The 18,012-nt window shown below is 43.0% G+C and overlaps 1 protein-coding gene across 1 annotated transcript in view; it reads left to right on the plus strand.

The window, feature by feature from the left end:
• Positions 1 to 18,012, plus strand: part of LOC306934751 (voltage-dependent calcium channel subunit alpha-2/delta-3-like) — a gene marked incomplete at its 3' end in the record, with an annotated part of 283,538 nt that overhangs the window by 132,149 nt on the left and 133,377 nt on the right. The window contains exons 9-10 of the mRNA XM_079517503.1: positions 5,747 to 5,836; positions 7,624 to 7,737. Of these exons, the coding sequence (XP_079373629.1) occupies positions 5,747 to 5,836; positions 7,624 to 7,737 (204 nt within the window). The remainder of the gene's footprint in view (positions 1 to 5,746; positions 5,837 to 7,623; positions 7,738 to 18,012) is intronic.

Here is an 18,012-nt window from a genome sequence, read left to right on the forward strand (position 1 = left end):
AGAGATGTATTTAAGGGTATTTAAATTAACAGTAGCTGTTCGTTGCATCGTGTGTTCCAATGTATTCAGTGTAGTTATTATTTAGTCACAAGCTCTTGTTTTTCAATTCAATGTTAAAATAAATAAAAACAGACGGCTTTTTAGTTAACTTTTTAATACTAGTCCTTACCCGTTCTAAATATATGAACAGCAAATGATGTTCAGTGTGTGTAATGTGATGTAATAGGTCACATTACTGATAGGGGGGGAATTGTTTACAGATGGTCTTGGGAAGTTGGGTTGGGCACAAAAGTAGGCTAATTAAACGTTTCTTGTGCAAGTAAATGCTGTAGTCCAATCATAAGTACACCTGTGTGATGTAAATTTGGTGGTGATATTCTGCCTATAAATGGAAGTTATTGAATATTTTCACGTTCAGTGTTGCACTTTGTAGACGGTCCATAACTGCTGCCCATGGAGATATAAGCTATTAAACGGTGAACGCGGAGGTTTTGGGCTGCAAAGCAAGTTGTAGTTTGTTCTTTATCTAATCACGTTAAGAATGAGATGTTTTGTGTGATTTAGGAATGTGTCATTTGTGAGTTATTGAGCCAGTGTTGGTCATTGCATCTGTCTGTATGTATTTTGTCATTATGTTGTTCCGACGGCACGGGATCTGTCTTCCCCTTCGAGTGGTGGATTATAGTATTTATATGTTATGATCCAACAGATATAAAAGTGCACAGTAATGTAACTGTTGCCAAGGAAATTCCCCGTCCGGGCGGACTTAAACCATGTTGCGTGCTAACGGTAGGTGGTTAAGAAAACGTCTCCATTTGGCCACCCCGAGTCCCCGCATTCCGTTGTGATCTGCTGTTCAGTGTGTCACGCAGCCACGCTGGGTGCGCGCAGGGCTGTAAGCTTTCGTTGTCACTGTCCAGGCTTTCAGCGTGCATGTAGCCCATGTGTATGGCACGGCGAAAGAGGTGGTTGAGGAGGGGGCGGACAGTGTGGTCTCGAAACAGCACATGTGTTCACGTTAACATGCCCCCGTCCAACTGTCAGAGCTGGCTTTCAGGTGCCTGTGCCACGCAACCCCCGCGTTGGCCGTGATGCTTCCCCAAAGAAGAAGTTATGTCGACTGTAGTATGGGTCCGAGTTGTTTTCCCCGTGTGGGTCTGATGCCTGCCTGGGGGCGGTGTGAAAAAGGGGAGGTGCGTTGGAGAATGCAAGGGGAATGTTGCGCGGAAAACTGTGTCCCAGTATTAATCTGTGTCCGGGCCAACATGCATTTCACTGGTGACACTGGTGACACGTGATTTGCGGGGAGATTAGTTGTTATTGACGTCAATTAATTTAATTAAGATGATTGTTAGAATGTTTGGCGTGTGTAATACGGGGCAGATTGAGGTTGGAGGACAGGGCTGCGCGGCGCTAGGTTCCGTGAGGCTGTCCGTGCGTCTTGCTCTATGCTAAGGAAGTATACAGATAGACAGCGACCGGTCCTTTTAGTAATGATAGTGGAAATAGCAGATCTACAAGCTGTCGATGCAATGTGATCACACTCATTCTCAATCTCTCTCTCTCTCTCTCTCTCCCACACACACACACACACACACACACACACACACACACACACACACACACACACACACACACACACACACACACACACACACACACACGCTAGGGCATTAAGCAACTAGTTGACTAGTTTACTAGTCGACTAGTAAATCCACTAGTCGACCTTGCTGGTACTAGTTGACTAGTTGATTTTTTCCCCCGATTTTGTAGGCCTCAAGATCAGGTAGATTATAGTTATAGTCACCAATGTAGGCAACTAGTCAACTAGTAAAAATGACTAGAAGTGAATGCCCTAACACATGCACACACACACGCACACATGCACACAAAAGGTCGCCAAAGGTAATGTTTCGCAGTTCTCCTGTATACAACATTTACCTGGCTGCAGCCAATTAACCTTTTCATCCACATGAGAAGCAGATTGTGTTTATCAGTGTGCAGGGAGCCATGCTCGGCGCTCCTGAAGGTTGTGGTTTTACACAGGAATCTGAAACAACACATTTTTGAAACTACCAGTTCTGCATGCATCTGAATGTGAGCAGAGTGTGTTCCTATTACCATGTGATCCAGAGACTGGAATGTTCTGGTCATCATGATTTGAGTCTTGGCCTCAGGTTTTATGAATTAACTTAGGGTCATCGTCCTCCTCTATTTTTTTTCCTTTCTTTTTTCTTTGCACATTTAAAAACAACACATTTAAAACAGCATAATATTGGTAGCCTGGTTAACCACCCCCCCTTGAAAACATTTCTATTTATATTCTCGTCTACAATGTTGGGTTGGTTGTGCAGGTTCGATTTAGAAAACCCTGTGGGGATTATGAAGTTAATCTCACCTCATTTAACACCATGGAAGCCCAGGGCGGAGTTCTCCGTCAAGTTCAAGGTCATGGTCAAGTGCCCACGCCGGAGATTGATAAATAGGACGGAGATTAATGATATCGAAACCGTTCGCATCGCTCTAGAGCCTTGGAGCGCTTGTTGCCCATTGTTGCCCATTCCGATGACGTGTCAAAAATGTTCCCTGCCTGTTTAGCGGACGAAAACGAAAATCTTAAAACGATCATAACTCCCGATCTAAATCATCCCGCCTAATTCTGAAAAAAGATCCTGTGTTTGACGGCCTTCCGCGGTCCAGTCGCTAGTCGCGATAGATTTATTATTACCTCCCGTTGTTGTCGATGGACTCTAGAGTGGTGTGGCTATTGTTAGCTGCTACACAGACATGCACAACAACTGCCGGTGCGCCGGTAAAAGTGGTCCGTGCTCTATAAATGATGGGCACATGGATGAAATGGATTAAATAGTTCCGGGCTACTAAGGTGTTAACAACAAAAATACAAATAAATCATAAAAAAAGCAAACATAACATCATATGGCAACAATAAATAATAAAACAATGGATACACAGTATGAATGAAAAAGAAAAATATATACATATCTGTAGAACAAAGTATGTGCAATGTGGGTGTAAGAGTGGAAGACATAATGTGAAATGTTGTTGCATAGCTAAAACAGATTGAACGAATCAACTGAAGTTGATTAATTCTGAAGCATTAGTATTGTTGTGCACAATGTACAGTGTTGTTTATTGACCTGATTAGCATGCGTCTGAAGGTAGCCAATTGTGTACCGTCCCAACTGCACAGAGGGTTGCCAAAGTGAAAGAAATTGAATAATGGAAATAACTATAATTTATGTCACCCCTAAATCAAAATGTAGCTCAACAAAGATAACAGACAAATGGATTGCAACGATGCCGCGCGTGTACTGTTGTTTTTGCCTGCCTGCCTGTGTGGCACAGGCACTTGCGCACGCGTCTCCTCCAGGCTATTGTGAATAATGAGACAAGCAAAAGAGACCTGTTGGGTCTCTGACAACATTAAACTCCATTAATTGCCTGAGAGAGAATCTATTCTGTGTGGGAGGCAGGCGCACGCACGCACACGCACGCACGCACGCACGCACGCACGCACGCAAGCACGCACGCACAACACACTCTCTATCTCTCTCCCCCTTGAGTTTGACGGTCGGCTCGCTCCTCTGTCGATGGCGCCTCTCTCTCTCTCTCTCTCTCTCTCCTCTAAAACAAACACACCCACATGCACATCACAGCAGAGGAAATGGTCTCCAGTTATGGGATGTGGAAGGAAGAGGATGTTTAATATAAAAGACAGTGACATCTCTGTCCAACATAATGCAGCAGTTAGTTGTGAATAATGACCTGAGGTCGTGCATAAAGAGCCCATTAGTCTGCTAGATGGTCCTATCTTGACATTCTCATGTGCAAAGCCTTATTGCAGTGGGTTTCAACCCTTTTCATATCCAGGGTCATTATGCATTTGGTATTTGAGCCATGCACGGATCACCATTTGATGACGTTTAGCCTCTCATACCCAAAACTTAGAATATTTTGTTGTCGCTGAATATGATTTTGTCCACAATTCCATGCTGTATTGATGTATGTGGTACCATTAGGAGAGATAACAGGCAAACATTGATCAAAATAAATACATGATAATACATTGTCTTATTGTGAGGACATCTGTGGACCCATCTGTGGCCTAATTTTACACTCTCAAGACTTAAACGATCTAATAAGGGTCCATTTGGTTACCGACTGTCCATCACTTAGCGGAGGACCACCTGGAACCCCCTCCAGGACCACATGTGGCCCGGGGCCCCTAGGAGGTCAGTTACTACAGGTCTTTGTTTGAAACTCAAGTAAAAGTATCAATACGGCAATGTAGAAATACTCAATACTCAATACAAGTAAATGTAATTCAATTTTTATTTGAGTGAAAGTACAAATGTGTTGGTATCAAGTAACAAAAGTACACACGTTTTTTTATATTAGATCTACAAGCTCACAATGTGTTGCATTGCAAGCTTTTAGATCGGCTATTTTCAAATGGCCTAAATGTAATTGGTCCTCACTAATGTTCATGATAAAATACCACCATTTTTTTCTACTCAGTCTGTGTCTCATAGGAGGGCTGTGGGCTGTTCAGAAACCTGTCCACCTGTCCATTTAAAAAAAAAACATATTTAGATTTGTATTATCGTGAGAACGATGGCTTCCATTATCGCATTGCAAAATGTCACGAATAGTAAGCCTGCAGTTTCTATTAGCTTGAATTCACCATCGATGATGTCACTGGTGGACGGGTTTCTGAACTGCCCACAGCCCTCCTATGAGACACAGACTGAGTAGAATTATTTTTTTGTATTTTATCATGAACATTAGTGAAGACCAATTATATGAAAGCAGGTTGAAAAGTTGTGAAGTGGTCCTTTAATGTATGTTTTGTTTTGTAATAATAATCAAGATCTACAAAGTAACTAGTAACTAAAAGTTTCAAGTAATTATATAGCAAAAGTACCATCGTTGCCTCATGGAGTAGAAGTAAAAGTATTACTTATAAAACATAAGTACCTTAACATTGTACTTAAGTACAGTACTTGAGTAAATGTACTTAGTTACTTTACACCGCACGGGTACAGAGCCAAATGTCAACTAAGTATCGAGGGGGTAATTGTCTGAAGAATACTCGTCAGAACATTGCGGGTCACCAGCATGCCCTTTGAATGTTTGTCCCCAATATCCATGACAGCTTCACCACAACATCGCTAGCACCATTTCACTGAACGAGTTTGTGAGTTATTTTTTTGTGAACCAATGTAAACCAGTCCTTACACCTCTGTGACTCAGAGTATATCCAAAAGAAACCAAATGGGCCCGGCATATACACTCTCAGTGTTGTGGGGGTTCTTTGAAAATAAATACATAATAACCAGCGTAATGGACTGACAACCATATATGGAGCTGTGACCTGACTGACGAACGGACCGGTTTTGCAGGTTTTCATAGTATAATCTTCAAACCTACGGTTGCACAAAATAATAATAAAGCGTTTGCGAGCCACTATATCGTAAGCCATCACAATTTGCCGTTGTTTATTTGCGTCGCCGTTGGCGTGTAACAGCTTCAACCTTTGTCTTGAATGTTCCTCTCTCTCATAGGCTGTTTCTGATGTGTTCCTCTCTCTCATAGGCTGTTTCTGATGTGTTCCTCTCTCTCATAGGCTGTTTCTGATGTGTTCCTCTCTCTCATAGGCTGTTTCTGATGTGTTCCTCTCTCTCATAGGCTGTTTCTGATGTGTTTCTCTTCCCCATGCATGCAGCATTTCAGAAAGCACCTGGATAAGCTGTTTGCTAAAGGTATCGGCATGCTGGACATCGCTCTGACAGAGGCCTTCAATCTCCTCAACGACGTGAGTGAAAAGCGCACGCACGCACGCACGTACGCACGCACGTACGCACCTCCCCACTGGTTTTTATGAAATAAAAACACAGAGTTATTAATTAATAGCTAGATCAACAGAATCATGTTCAAGCTGAGTAAACAGAGTGGATGACTCCCTTCACCACTTTACTCATTCTATAACAAGAACACACAGACACACACACACACACACACACACAGGTTCACACTCGCACATGTACGCACACGCACACACAGAGTGTTGTACACTTGTGCCTCTCCAGCAGAACAAAGGAATATAAGTCCCCATCGTGGTTAATGACTCCTCTTAGAGTGTGTGTGTGTGTGTGTGTGTGTGTGTGTGTGTGTGTGTGTGTGTGTGTGTGTGTGTGTGTGTGTGTGTGTGTGTGTGTGTGTGTGTGTGTGTGTGCGTTGTGCGTATCCACGTTTTACGCGCGCACATGCCGCTCGGTGTAGCTCGGCCGTAAATGTGTGCGTGAATGAGTGAAAGTAATGCACAATCTATGTAAAGGCGCTATATAAATGCACCATTTACCATTTAGCTTCCCTTGTGTGGAAGTAAGGCATGTAATGACATGGGATATAGTCTTAATGCACTCATCATAAACCCTGCTACGCCTGCACACCATGCTGTCTCTGTCTCCGTTCAGGTGTGTCACTGCGGTGTTGATTTTGACAGTAATTTATCATTATTATTTTTTTAGTTATGGACTTTTGAATAACATTTTATTTAGTTTTTGTCATATTTTCAGTCTGAAAGGTTTTAGTTTTAGTCTACTTTCTTAGTAAGAGAAATCTATGAAAATCTGGGAACTAAATCGTTACCAAGAGATTTCTTCACCAATGTGTTTCTAAAGGTGTCTAATAACATGTACTAAAAGTTTGAAATTCAACTCCCGTGGGAAATTGAGTTATTAGCATAATATGTGACCATACCCATAACATCCTATATAAGGCAAAAAAGTCCAAATTTCATCATTCTTTAAGTAGCATGTGACATATGAAACTAGGGGGTTTTCATGATTCTGAATCCATTCCAAGCATTACTTTTGCACAAAACACTCCTTGGGAGGAAAACGGCCTCACAAACGTGATGAGGTCAACACATTTGGTCAAGTGGATATGGCCTAATTTAGCCCAAGGAGTGTTTTTTGTGCAAAACTAATGCTTGGAATGGATTCAGAATCATGAAAACCCCCTAGTTTCATATGTCACATGCTACTTAAAGAATGATGAAATTTTGACTTTTTTGCCTTATATAGGATGTTAAGGGTATGGTCACATATTATGCTAATAACTCAATTTCCCACAGGAGTTGAATTTCAAACTTTTAGTATATGTTATTAGACACCTTTAGAAACACATTGGTGAAGAAATTTCTTGGTAACGATTTAGTTCCCAGATTGGTCAAATACCTGATAAAATGCCCTTACTATCTGTCGTCTAAATATCATGAGATTTTATTTGACTAAATCTACTGCTGATTTAGACGACTAAAATGTATTTTGGCAGGCCTTGGTGGCGTCGTAATGGCGTAATCACGTGGTTGCATGCCGAAATAGCAGATCTTTTTACACATTTTACACATTTTAGTGTATTTTTTATTTGTTGACGAAATTGTCAATATAATTTAGTCTTGGTTTTAGTCATCGTAGCTTAGTTTTTATTTAGTTTACGTCTGTGAAAAATGCTAGTCGGCAAACATTTTCCTTTCTCTCTCTCTCCCTCTCTCTCTCTCTCTCTCTCTCTCTCTCTCTCTCTCTCTCTCTCTCTCAGTACAACCAGACAGGGAGGGGCAGTATGTGCAGCCAGGCCATCATGCTGGTGACAGATGGAGCGACCGACACCTACGATACCGTGTTCGCCAAATACAACTGGCCTGAGAGGAAGGTAGGACGACACGCACGCACGCACGCATACACACACACACACACACACACACACACACACACACACACACACACACACACACACACACACACACACACACACACACACACACACACACACACACACACACACACACACACACAGGTTCATATTTCTATACTGTACTTATACATCAACATTTTAAGACCGCAATTTTATGAATGTCAAGCCTAAAGACGTAAAATAGCAGATCTCCAAGTTCACAGGCTAGTGAGCTTTGTAGATTGCAATTTTTGGATGCACGACCCAAGTGCGCAGCTAAGTATGAGTCAGGCATAATCTCTAGCTCTAATCCCCCGAACCAAAACTTCTAAATGCCTAATCCTGAACCTTCTTCCAATTGTATACCCATCTCTTTAAAAATATGTTTTAACCAAGAAAATGCTTTTAAAATGTACATTATTCTTGTTGGAATACGCACGCACATACGTAGTAACGCGTACACACACACACACACACACACACACACACACACACACACACACACACACACACACACACACACACACACACACACACACACACACACACACACACACACACGCACACACACGTACAGTGTCAATGCTCTGGTTTGTATTATGCTGCTGTTGCGTTCCAGCCAGTGTTCTACTGGGATCTGACAGTGAGGCCGATGCCAAAGTCTGCCGTACCCCCCCCCCCCCCGACCCCCCCCCCCCCCCCCCCCAATAAGCATCCAATCATCTTTGTTCTTGGTGAGCTCATAGACAATGACGGACTTAAAAGACTAAGATCCTTTTGGGAAACCCGGCAGGCCTTTTTGCCGAAGCCTCAGCGCTTACTGGAAAATGGGCCTGTTGAGCATTATCTCCAGTCTGGAGAGAAAAATAATGAACTATTATTCAACCACACACACACACGCACGCGCACGCGCACGGTCAGTAACACTTTTCCTAATGTCTTTGGTTTTTGGCTTTTTCAGTGCTTGGCTGAGTGAGCAGTGAAAAAAATGTTTGCGGCAGGAGAAGGCTTCTTTAGTTAGATCAGGGTTTCTCAAAGTGGGTGCCGTGGCACCTTAGGGTGCCGTGATGAAAGTCCAGGGGTGCCGCAGAATACTTATTTTATGATATTTGGATCAGAAATAGCCGATCTACAAGCTCACAACGCATCGCTGGGGTTCAAGTGATTCAATACGTCCTATTTTCAAATTTCAATATGTTCTATTTTCAACATTAATGAAAACGGATATTTCTCAAGTTTTCCCTGTGACATACTTTATCTAGAGAAGATTTTAATTAGCATTATTAGTATTATTATATTTGAGAAGGGGCAGGATAAATTGACATCAAAGTCCAGGGGGCAATCACATCACTTTTCTGAGCCTAATTATTCAGACAACCCCAGACCACAGAAAATTCACTGAATGTTCAAAAAGTTCAGTTTTTTTGAGGGGGCTGTAATTGAGGTCAGAAAGAAATTAATAAAAATAATCTCATTTTGAAACGGGTGGATAAAATGAGCGAGCAACTCGCTCGCTGGGTGATGGAGTGGTGACAGTATACCGATGGTCCGTCTCGTTTTTTTTAGTACCAGGAACAAAACTATCAGCAAAAACTGGAAGAGAAATGTCGATGAAAAAAACACCTGGGGCACTGAACAATATACACAAACATGACACATCGCAGCAGCTTTTATTGGCATTAGTTGCTGCCGTCGACACGTTTGTTTCCACTAGTAGTTTAATCCATATTTTGTACCATACTGCTAGCATTCCCGCCACCTTCCATCCACTCATTCTTATTTGAATGTTATTCAGCCTTTCTTGCTGAGGAAAAAAAAGCCCTGGATCTGGAGTTTAAGTTGGATAAGAAAAAAATAAATAACCTGTATTGCTCCAGGACTATAGCAACAGCACAATCACTAGATGGGGTACAAGCAGACAACCCCAGCCAAGCAACTGTCGCACTCCATATGGGTACAGCATGGCTCCAAACAGCCGTGCCCGGAAGGGGCCATGCACTCCATCCAGTGGCATTCAAACTATTGGCAACACCGATGGGCAAGTCAAAATCTTAAGGCACAAGTTTATTCCTATGGAAAATGGCCAATCTACAAGCCCACAATGCTGTCACGATGCCACGACGTATGTGCTGTCATCTTGCACTGTACCTCTGCCGTCTTTGATAGTGTGAGCTTGTAGATCGTCTCTTTTTGGCGAAGTAATTTGGTGTAGAAAGGAAAAAACAGTGGACCTGTCCTACACTCACACCATTTTCTTTTTTCTCAGGGTATATAAATGAGTGTAAAGAAAGTACTGACATAGTCAATTATGAAAATATATATTCATATTGTAGCCAAAATGCTCCACTAGTAAATATAAAAGCATAGTGAGCACAGCATCTATGGATGGTATAATTTACATTTTCTCGCCCTGCGTGTTCAGATAAAGCCAGCCAATCACTAAGATCCCTTCACGCTCTGAGTGTATTTTAATAGCTTTGTTTAAAGTTCACTTCTTTCAACTTCTCTCTCTCCGAGTGTGCTGCAGAGAAAAGTCTATTAAATTCTGGCATGGGTGCAGTTTCACGCCACCTGCTCGCTCACCTCCCATAGATAATGAATTACGAGTATAGGCACCGTCTAATAGACTTTTGTTTAAAACATTATTTCTAATCTTTTTATCTTGTCTTGTTTTTCTGGGTCTTTTGCTTCTTTGAAACTAAGTTTTATCTTTGGTGCGTTAGTCTGCTAGTGCAGGGGTTCTCAACGTTTTTGGCCGGGGAACCCCGGAAATGCTTTGGCAATGTCTCGGGACCCCCGCCCCGCCCCCTCCCGACCCCCAATATAAATTGACTGCTACAATAACCTTAAACCATTTTGGGCGGGAACCCCTTTTGGTGTTTTAAGCATTATGTTATAATTTAGCTATTGAAAAATAGCAGATCTACAAGCTCATAGCGCGCCACCGAGTGGCGCGCTACGAGCTTGTAGGTCTGCTATTTTTGAAAAATCGTGGGAAAAAAAATAAAAACAAATCTTTTTTTTTTTTTTTTTTTTTTTTGAAAATAATTTGGGGACCCCCTAAAATAATTTGGCGACCCCCCGAGGGGTCGCGACCCACGGGTTGAGAACCCCTGTGCTAGTGTACAGTCTGGCACCAACATTTTGCTACTTGTACCTGTGAGTGACAAAATGTTCCCGTACTGTGACTGACAATATGTGAGTGACAAATAAAAACTGTCTTGATACTTGAAGCAGCTTAACCCATTAAAACTGGGAAAGCATCTGTCATTTTGGATTCCAGATGCCATTGCACCATACGATTTTCAGAAAACTCTTAGCATTTGGAACGGTGGTTCTCAAAAATAGCAAAGACTCACGCCTTAGCTTTAGCGACCTGATGGCAGACTCATGCCATGCTCATTGCTTCAGCATTCTGACGGCTGTCGGGTGGGAAGTGTTCCTCAGCCTGGTGGTGCTGCTCTTGATACTGTGGTAGGCCCCTTTGCCCTTCCGTAGCCGTTGTGAAGGGGTGAACAGTGACTTGTGACTTGGTTGGTGATTGTCCTTTGATTTTGGTGCGGTGCGTTGCATGCTTCTAGACGTACCTGTCAAAAAAAAGATCATGTCCACATAAACACGTGAATATCTCATCTCAAATATATATATATATATATATATATATTTTTTTCTTCACACGTGCATGAGTGTGCGTGTCATTGTAATATAATGGCGCTGGCAGTGCTGCTGTTGCTTAGAATGTGATTATGGAATATTGATGCCAAAAGGGTTTCTGGGTGGGATGCGGATTGTGGGATCAATGGGTCGCGGTGGTGCATTATGTTCTTTGCATGTGAAAGCGTGTGAAGGCTGCTCAGTGTCCATTAGAGTTGTGCTGCACAATTAACACATTAACTGCCAGGTATTAAACCATTTTGACCTGAGATCAGATTCTAAAAATGTCTTGAAAGTTTTCCTGACAGTTTTCTGAAAAAGCTATGTTTCTATGTCTGTGGTTCTTGGATTTTTCAAAAATAGCAGACCTACAAGCTCATAGCGCGCCACTCGCCACTCGGCACGATTCTAACTCTGCACCCCTCTCCCTCTCTCTCTCCCCCTCTCTCTCTCTCTCTCTCTCTCTCTCCCTCTCTCTCTCTCTCTCTCCGCGCGTGCCGCGCTCACACACACATAGACAAACACTCTCTCCTCCTCCCCCCCCCCCCCTCTCTCTCTCTCTCTCTCTCGCTGTCCAACAGGCTGCGCACCGTGCTCTTCGAGCGTGGCGGCGGCGGCCGGGGGGGGGGGGGGGGGGGGGGGGGGGGGGGGATATTTCTGGGGGCGCAATGCACCCCCTCATTTTAATCTGCTGGAGCAGCTGCTCCGTTTGCCACTGATGCTAACACCAAATGGGGTTCCCGCCCAAAATGGGTTAAGTAATGATTTAATCACTTTTAGGGCTGCACGATATATGGACAAAATGTCATATCTCTGTATTTATGTCAAATATTGTGATATTGATACGATATTACCGTTAAAATGTCATATTCTATATTTTAAGTAGGGTTGTCCCGATCCGATCACGTGATCGGAAATCGGGGGCCAATCACGTCATTTTCAAATGATCGGAATCGGATCGGGAGCAAAAACACGTGATCGGGACATCCGTATTATCAATATTATATCATGTTATTAAACTGGATATTGTCTGTGATTTGGGATATTGTACTATTGTGATATGGCATAAGTTCTATAAAAATAAAAATATCGGATCGGGAAAAATCGGTATCGGCAGATACTCAAAATCAAATGATCGGAATCGGATCGGGTGCAAAAGAAAGTGTTGCAACATTGAAAACTAAACATTATTCAAAATGTATAGCTTTTTTGCTATACTGATATTGCGCATATTCATATCTCGATAAAGATATGATAACGATATACAGTATTGTGCAGCCTTACTCACTTTACTGCTAGCTTCTTTCGATCCACCATTTTTTTTTAACGTGGATGTAAAAAAAGGACGCCCGTCTTCTTAAAAAAATAAATAAAAATCAATCAATCAATCAGCAAAATGTTCTAGGTATTGGTAATTAGCCTTTGTTGCTCATTGTGCCGCGCATAATTCCGACATCGCATTACTCCGTCTAGGTGGCTTTGCGTGCGGTTAGGGATGGGGTTAATAATGCGGACCAACGCGGTGTCGGACTAATGTTCCGTCCGACTAATGGTGGACTTAGTGTGTACTTTGCTCCGTGATGTTGTCCGTCCCCTGTGAGCCTGATTGGATGGGGAGATATTGGCCATTCGATGACCTGGTTATTAAAGAGGAGACGAGGACAAGTTGACAATAATTGAGAGAAGATATTTGACTCGATTGCCACGTTTCACGATCGTATAAATGTGAACCTAAAATAATGATTTTCGATAGCAACCCTATATCTGAGCCCCGTCTCGGAGTTAAATTAAACTCTCCTGATTTGACTGTGTGTGTGTGTGTGTGTGTGTGTGTGTGTGTGTGTGTGTGTGTGTGTGTGTGTGTGTGTGTGTGTGTGTGTGTGTGTGTGTGTGTGTTGTGTTGTGTGTTTGTTTCATGGTCCATAAGGCTCCTATTGCATTCCCCTCCAGCCCAAAGGCTGTTCAGCAGTGACTGGAGAGGAGACATTGCTGCTAGATCCATTCCATTTGGAAGGAGCCCCGCTGATAATAGAAGCATTCCGTCTCTGTCACTCTCCACAAAACCATGTCTCTCTCTCTTTCTCTCTCTCTCTCTCTCTCTCTCTCTCTCTCCACAAAACCATGTCTCTCTCTCTTTCTCTCTCTCTCTCTCTCTCCACAAAACCATGTCTCTCTCTCTTTCTCTCTCTCTCTCTCTCTCCACAAAACCATGTCTCGCTCTCTTTCTCTCTCTCTCTCTCTCTCTCTCTCTCCACAAAACCATGTCTCTCTCTCTTTCTCTCTCTCTCTCTCTCTCTCTCTCTCTCTCCACAAAACCATGTCTCTCTCTCTTTCTCTCTCTCTCTCTTTCTCTCTCTCTCTCTCTCTCTCCACAAAACCATGTCTCTCTCTCTTTCTCTCTCTCTCTCTCTCTCTCTCTCTCTCTCTCTCCACAAAACCATGTCTCTCTCTCTTTCTCTCTCTCTCTCTCTCTCTCTCTCTCTCTCTCTCTATTTCCACTGCCGTTCTGCCTTCTGTTTTTTAACCTATTGAGACCTGATGCCGATTCTACAAATGTCTTCAAAATCCAGTTTTCTGAAAAACTTGTTGCTATATCAGTAGTGCACAAACTTTTTTTTTGTCATTTTGTTGCAGGCAGGGAACCCTCTCGAAGCACAGATTTGAGTTAAAAATGTTCAAAGTTTTGCACCGATTTTCAAGACTTTTTCAAAAGCATCAGCAGGCCTATACTACAAGCTCGTAGCTCAGCACAAAGTGACACGCTGCGATCGTGTATATCTGCTACTTTTGAATAGCCTATATGCTATGTTTACAATTTACAATTTAGGCATTTTTAGCAGACGCTCTTAATCCAGAGCGATTTACAGCAAGAACACCACAGGGTGATACATCAAAGGCATATAAATAGTCATCTAGGATCATAAGTAAACTAATAACCTATCATCAGTCTAACAGTAGAATATGCGTATACTGTACCGTACGTACGTATATAAAATCCCAAATGACTGCAGATGCGTTCCCGGTTGCTGTGGGTTAATGGTTTGCTTCCACACAGCCTCGGCGCTGAATGGGTGTCACACTGTGAGTAAGCCCCTGCATGGCGTAGGAAGGAAGCACTTAATGCACATCATCAGATTAGGATTTCAATAAGGTACAAGAGCTCGGGTCCAAAAGCATTCTGGAAGTACTCGTGTTGAACCAGTCGCTTGTTGGCACGCACTCCAAACTGAACTACGCATTTATTGTTATTATTATTATTTTATTATTATTATTATTATTATTATTTTGTTGTATCAACTTCAAACGATTTGCTCTGTGCTCTGTGGCACACTATAAAGCAGTGCTTCAAATCAACCTTTTCATGTCTAACCTAACCTAACCCAAGGACCCCCAAAATGATGACGTATTTAGCTGCGAGAAATATTTTGTGCCAGGGACCCGAAAAAATCATTAACATGGTGAAACACATCTTGATGACATCATCAAGATGTGTTCCACCATGTTAATGACTTTTTTCAGACCTCTAGTTCTAGGAAACACAGAATGGGGGAACTTTTTTTATTATTTCCACACAACAGCTCTAAGGTACATTAATGACATAGTAAAATGTTGAAAATGAGTGGAAGTTTATGCATGCACTCATAGGCATCCGTCCGTCAGTGTTGACGATGGGATGTAAAAGGCGTGATGTATGTGTATGTAAATTATGTAAAAAAATAAAATAATTGGCGACTCCCCCGAGGGGTCGCGACCCACGTGTTGAGAACCCCTGCTGTAGTGTACTACGATCTATGCACAAGTACACACACACACACACACACACACACACACACACACACACACACACACACACACACACACACACACACACACACACACACACACACACACACACTACACACCTGTGTGTCATTATCTCAGCTAGCCATGCCTGAATGGTGGCTTAAACCATTTTGGGCGGGAACCCCTTTTATTATGTTATAATTTAGCTATTGAAAAATAGCAGATCTACAAGCTCATAGCGCGCCACAGAGTGGCGCGCTGCGAGCTTGTAGGTCTGCTATTTTTGAAAAATCGTGAAAATATTTTTTTCAGATAACTGGAGGATTTAGAATAATTTTTTAAAATTTTGAGTTCAGGCCTGAATGGATTAATGACGGCCCTCTCGGCGCATGGTCCAGTGATGGTGCCAGTGTTTTTAAAGTGCTTTTAACAGTCTCTCACTCACGCTGACACCGCTCTCGCCGCTGCTCGCTCTCGGCTGTTCAACTGACGGTAAATCACCCAGAGACAAAGCCACCGCTTTATATTACTGATGCTCTGATGCTGTGCGATTGGACTTTAAAATGGAAAACGATCGTTTTGGATCTTTCGTAAATGGCCTCAGCCAGAATGTTATTTTCTTTTTTGTACTGTTTTCTTTACACCTAATTTCCACCAAACTGGCCTGGGCCGTGGCTCAGCGGTCCAGGCACCTTGGCTGGTAATCCAGTCTGGCAGTGTGCTGCGGGTTCGACTCCCGATCCCGACAGCCTTTACTGCATGTCACCCCCCATCTCTCTCCCCATTTCCTGTCAGCCTACTGTCTGTCCCTCCATAACAAATATAAAATAAAGGCAAAAGCCACAAAGAAAAAAAATTAAAAAATAAAATCCACCAAACTCATGGGTGAAGCGGGGAGGGGGTGTATTCTGTGAAAATAGTTGATCTGCGGGCTCAGAGTTGTAAGCTTGTACTCGGTAGATCAGCTATTTTTTGACAAACATCGTCTCATCCCTACTGGATCTGAAGCCAATGCTGCGGTTGCCATTGACGATGAATGGAGAATTTACGTCATATGTGTCTGAGCAAATCGGCTATTTTGTCCTACACAAAGATTCAATTCCCATTGACAATGAATGGAGAATTATATGTGTCTGAGCAAATCGACATATTACGTCATGATGATGTACGATGATAAGAGTGCCCCTCACTTCACACGGGTGTGATTTTTTTTGTATATATCTAAACAATCCCCCATAAACTTCAATTGAAAGTTACGTTTGGCAAACTTAAATAATTGTGACAACAGCGAAAGTTTTTCTAACATGAAGGATCTGGCTCTTCTCTGCGTGGCATGTTTCTGTCGCATGTGTGCCGTCAAACATGCAGTCGAGTGCAAGCGCTGTAGCTCCGCCCCGCGCCCCAGCCGATTTACAAGTCCACCTCACGTCACTGTTGCAACACTGTGTAGGTTTATAGGTCTGTATTCTACACGACCGGAGCGCGCCGCAGAGGCATAAAGCGGTGTTTTTGAGTGGTGCAAACCACTCCAATAACCAGCTTTGTCTGTACCCGTGTACCCGTGTATGTACCCGTGTACCTGTACGTGGGGCCATGTACAGGTGAGCATGGTTGCTATGGTTAGTGTGTGACGTCACTGCACCACACAGTTCACACGGGTGTGATTTTTTAATACAGTACCTGCAAGGCGAGTAGGGGTGATGTGATGTCCCCATTCAAAGCCACAAATTAGCATTCCTACGGCCGAGGGTAGCTTCACTAAATGGACAGGCGATTGTCTGTGTGTCCGTGATGGACGAGTTGTCAATGGAATGCAGCCCAGCTATTGTTGTCTGGGGAGGTGTTACATTCATTCCATTTCTTTGCACACTTGGCACACTTGGGCATTTCAGACGGCACACTAAAGTGCCGCGGCACACAGGTTGGGAATCACTGCCCTATAGCACATACCACATAATAGAAACAAATTGATAAATACCGTAATAATAATAACAGTAATAATAAAATAATCAACACAATAAAACATAAATGACAAAACAAAGATCAAACAGACAAACAGAGCACTTCAATCAATACATTATACGAATCTTTCATCCCACCCACGTTTCCACCAATCCTTTTAGGTGGTCTGCCAAAGGGAGTCCACATTTTTGGGAACGTGTTGTCCGCATATTGGATCTGTGAAATTGGATTCTCTCCATCTGTATGATTGCAGTCATCTCATTAAGCCATTTCTTAAAACAAGGAGAAGCGGCTGACTTCCAATCCAATAGAATGATTTTCTTGGCTGCGACCATGTCAAGCATCAAAGCCCTTTTGTTCTTCAGCCATATATCTTATAGCGTTCGCTCTGTCATCTCTTTGTGTCTGAGGCTGCCTAGTACAGACTGAATGTCTGAGGCTGCCTAGTAGAGACTGAGTGTCTGAGGCTGCCTAGTACAGACTGAATGTCTGAGGCTGCCTATAGTACAGACTGAGTGTCTGAGGCTGCCTATAGTACAGACTGAGTGTCTGAGGCTGCCTAGTACAGACTGAATGTCTGAGGCTGCCTATAGTACAGACTGAGTGTCTGAGGCTGCCTAGTACAGACTGAGTGTCTGAGGCTGCCTAGTACAGACTGAGTGTCTGAGGCTGCCTATAGTACAGACTGAGTGTCTGAGGCTGCCTAGTACAGACTGAGTGTCTGAGGCTGCCTATAGTACAGACTGAGTGTCTGAGGCTGCCTAGTACAGATTGAGGCTGCCTAGTACAGACTGAGTGTCTGAGGCTGCCTAGTAGACTGAGTGTCTGAGGCTGCCTATAGTACAGACTGAATGT

The sequence above is a fragment of the Electrona antarctica genome, assembly GCF_951216825.1.
Source record: "Electrona antarctica genome assembly, chromosome: 2".
Taxonomy (NCBI): Eukaryota; Metazoa; Chordata; class Actinopteri; order Myctophiformes; family Myctophidae; genus Electrona; species Electrona antarctica.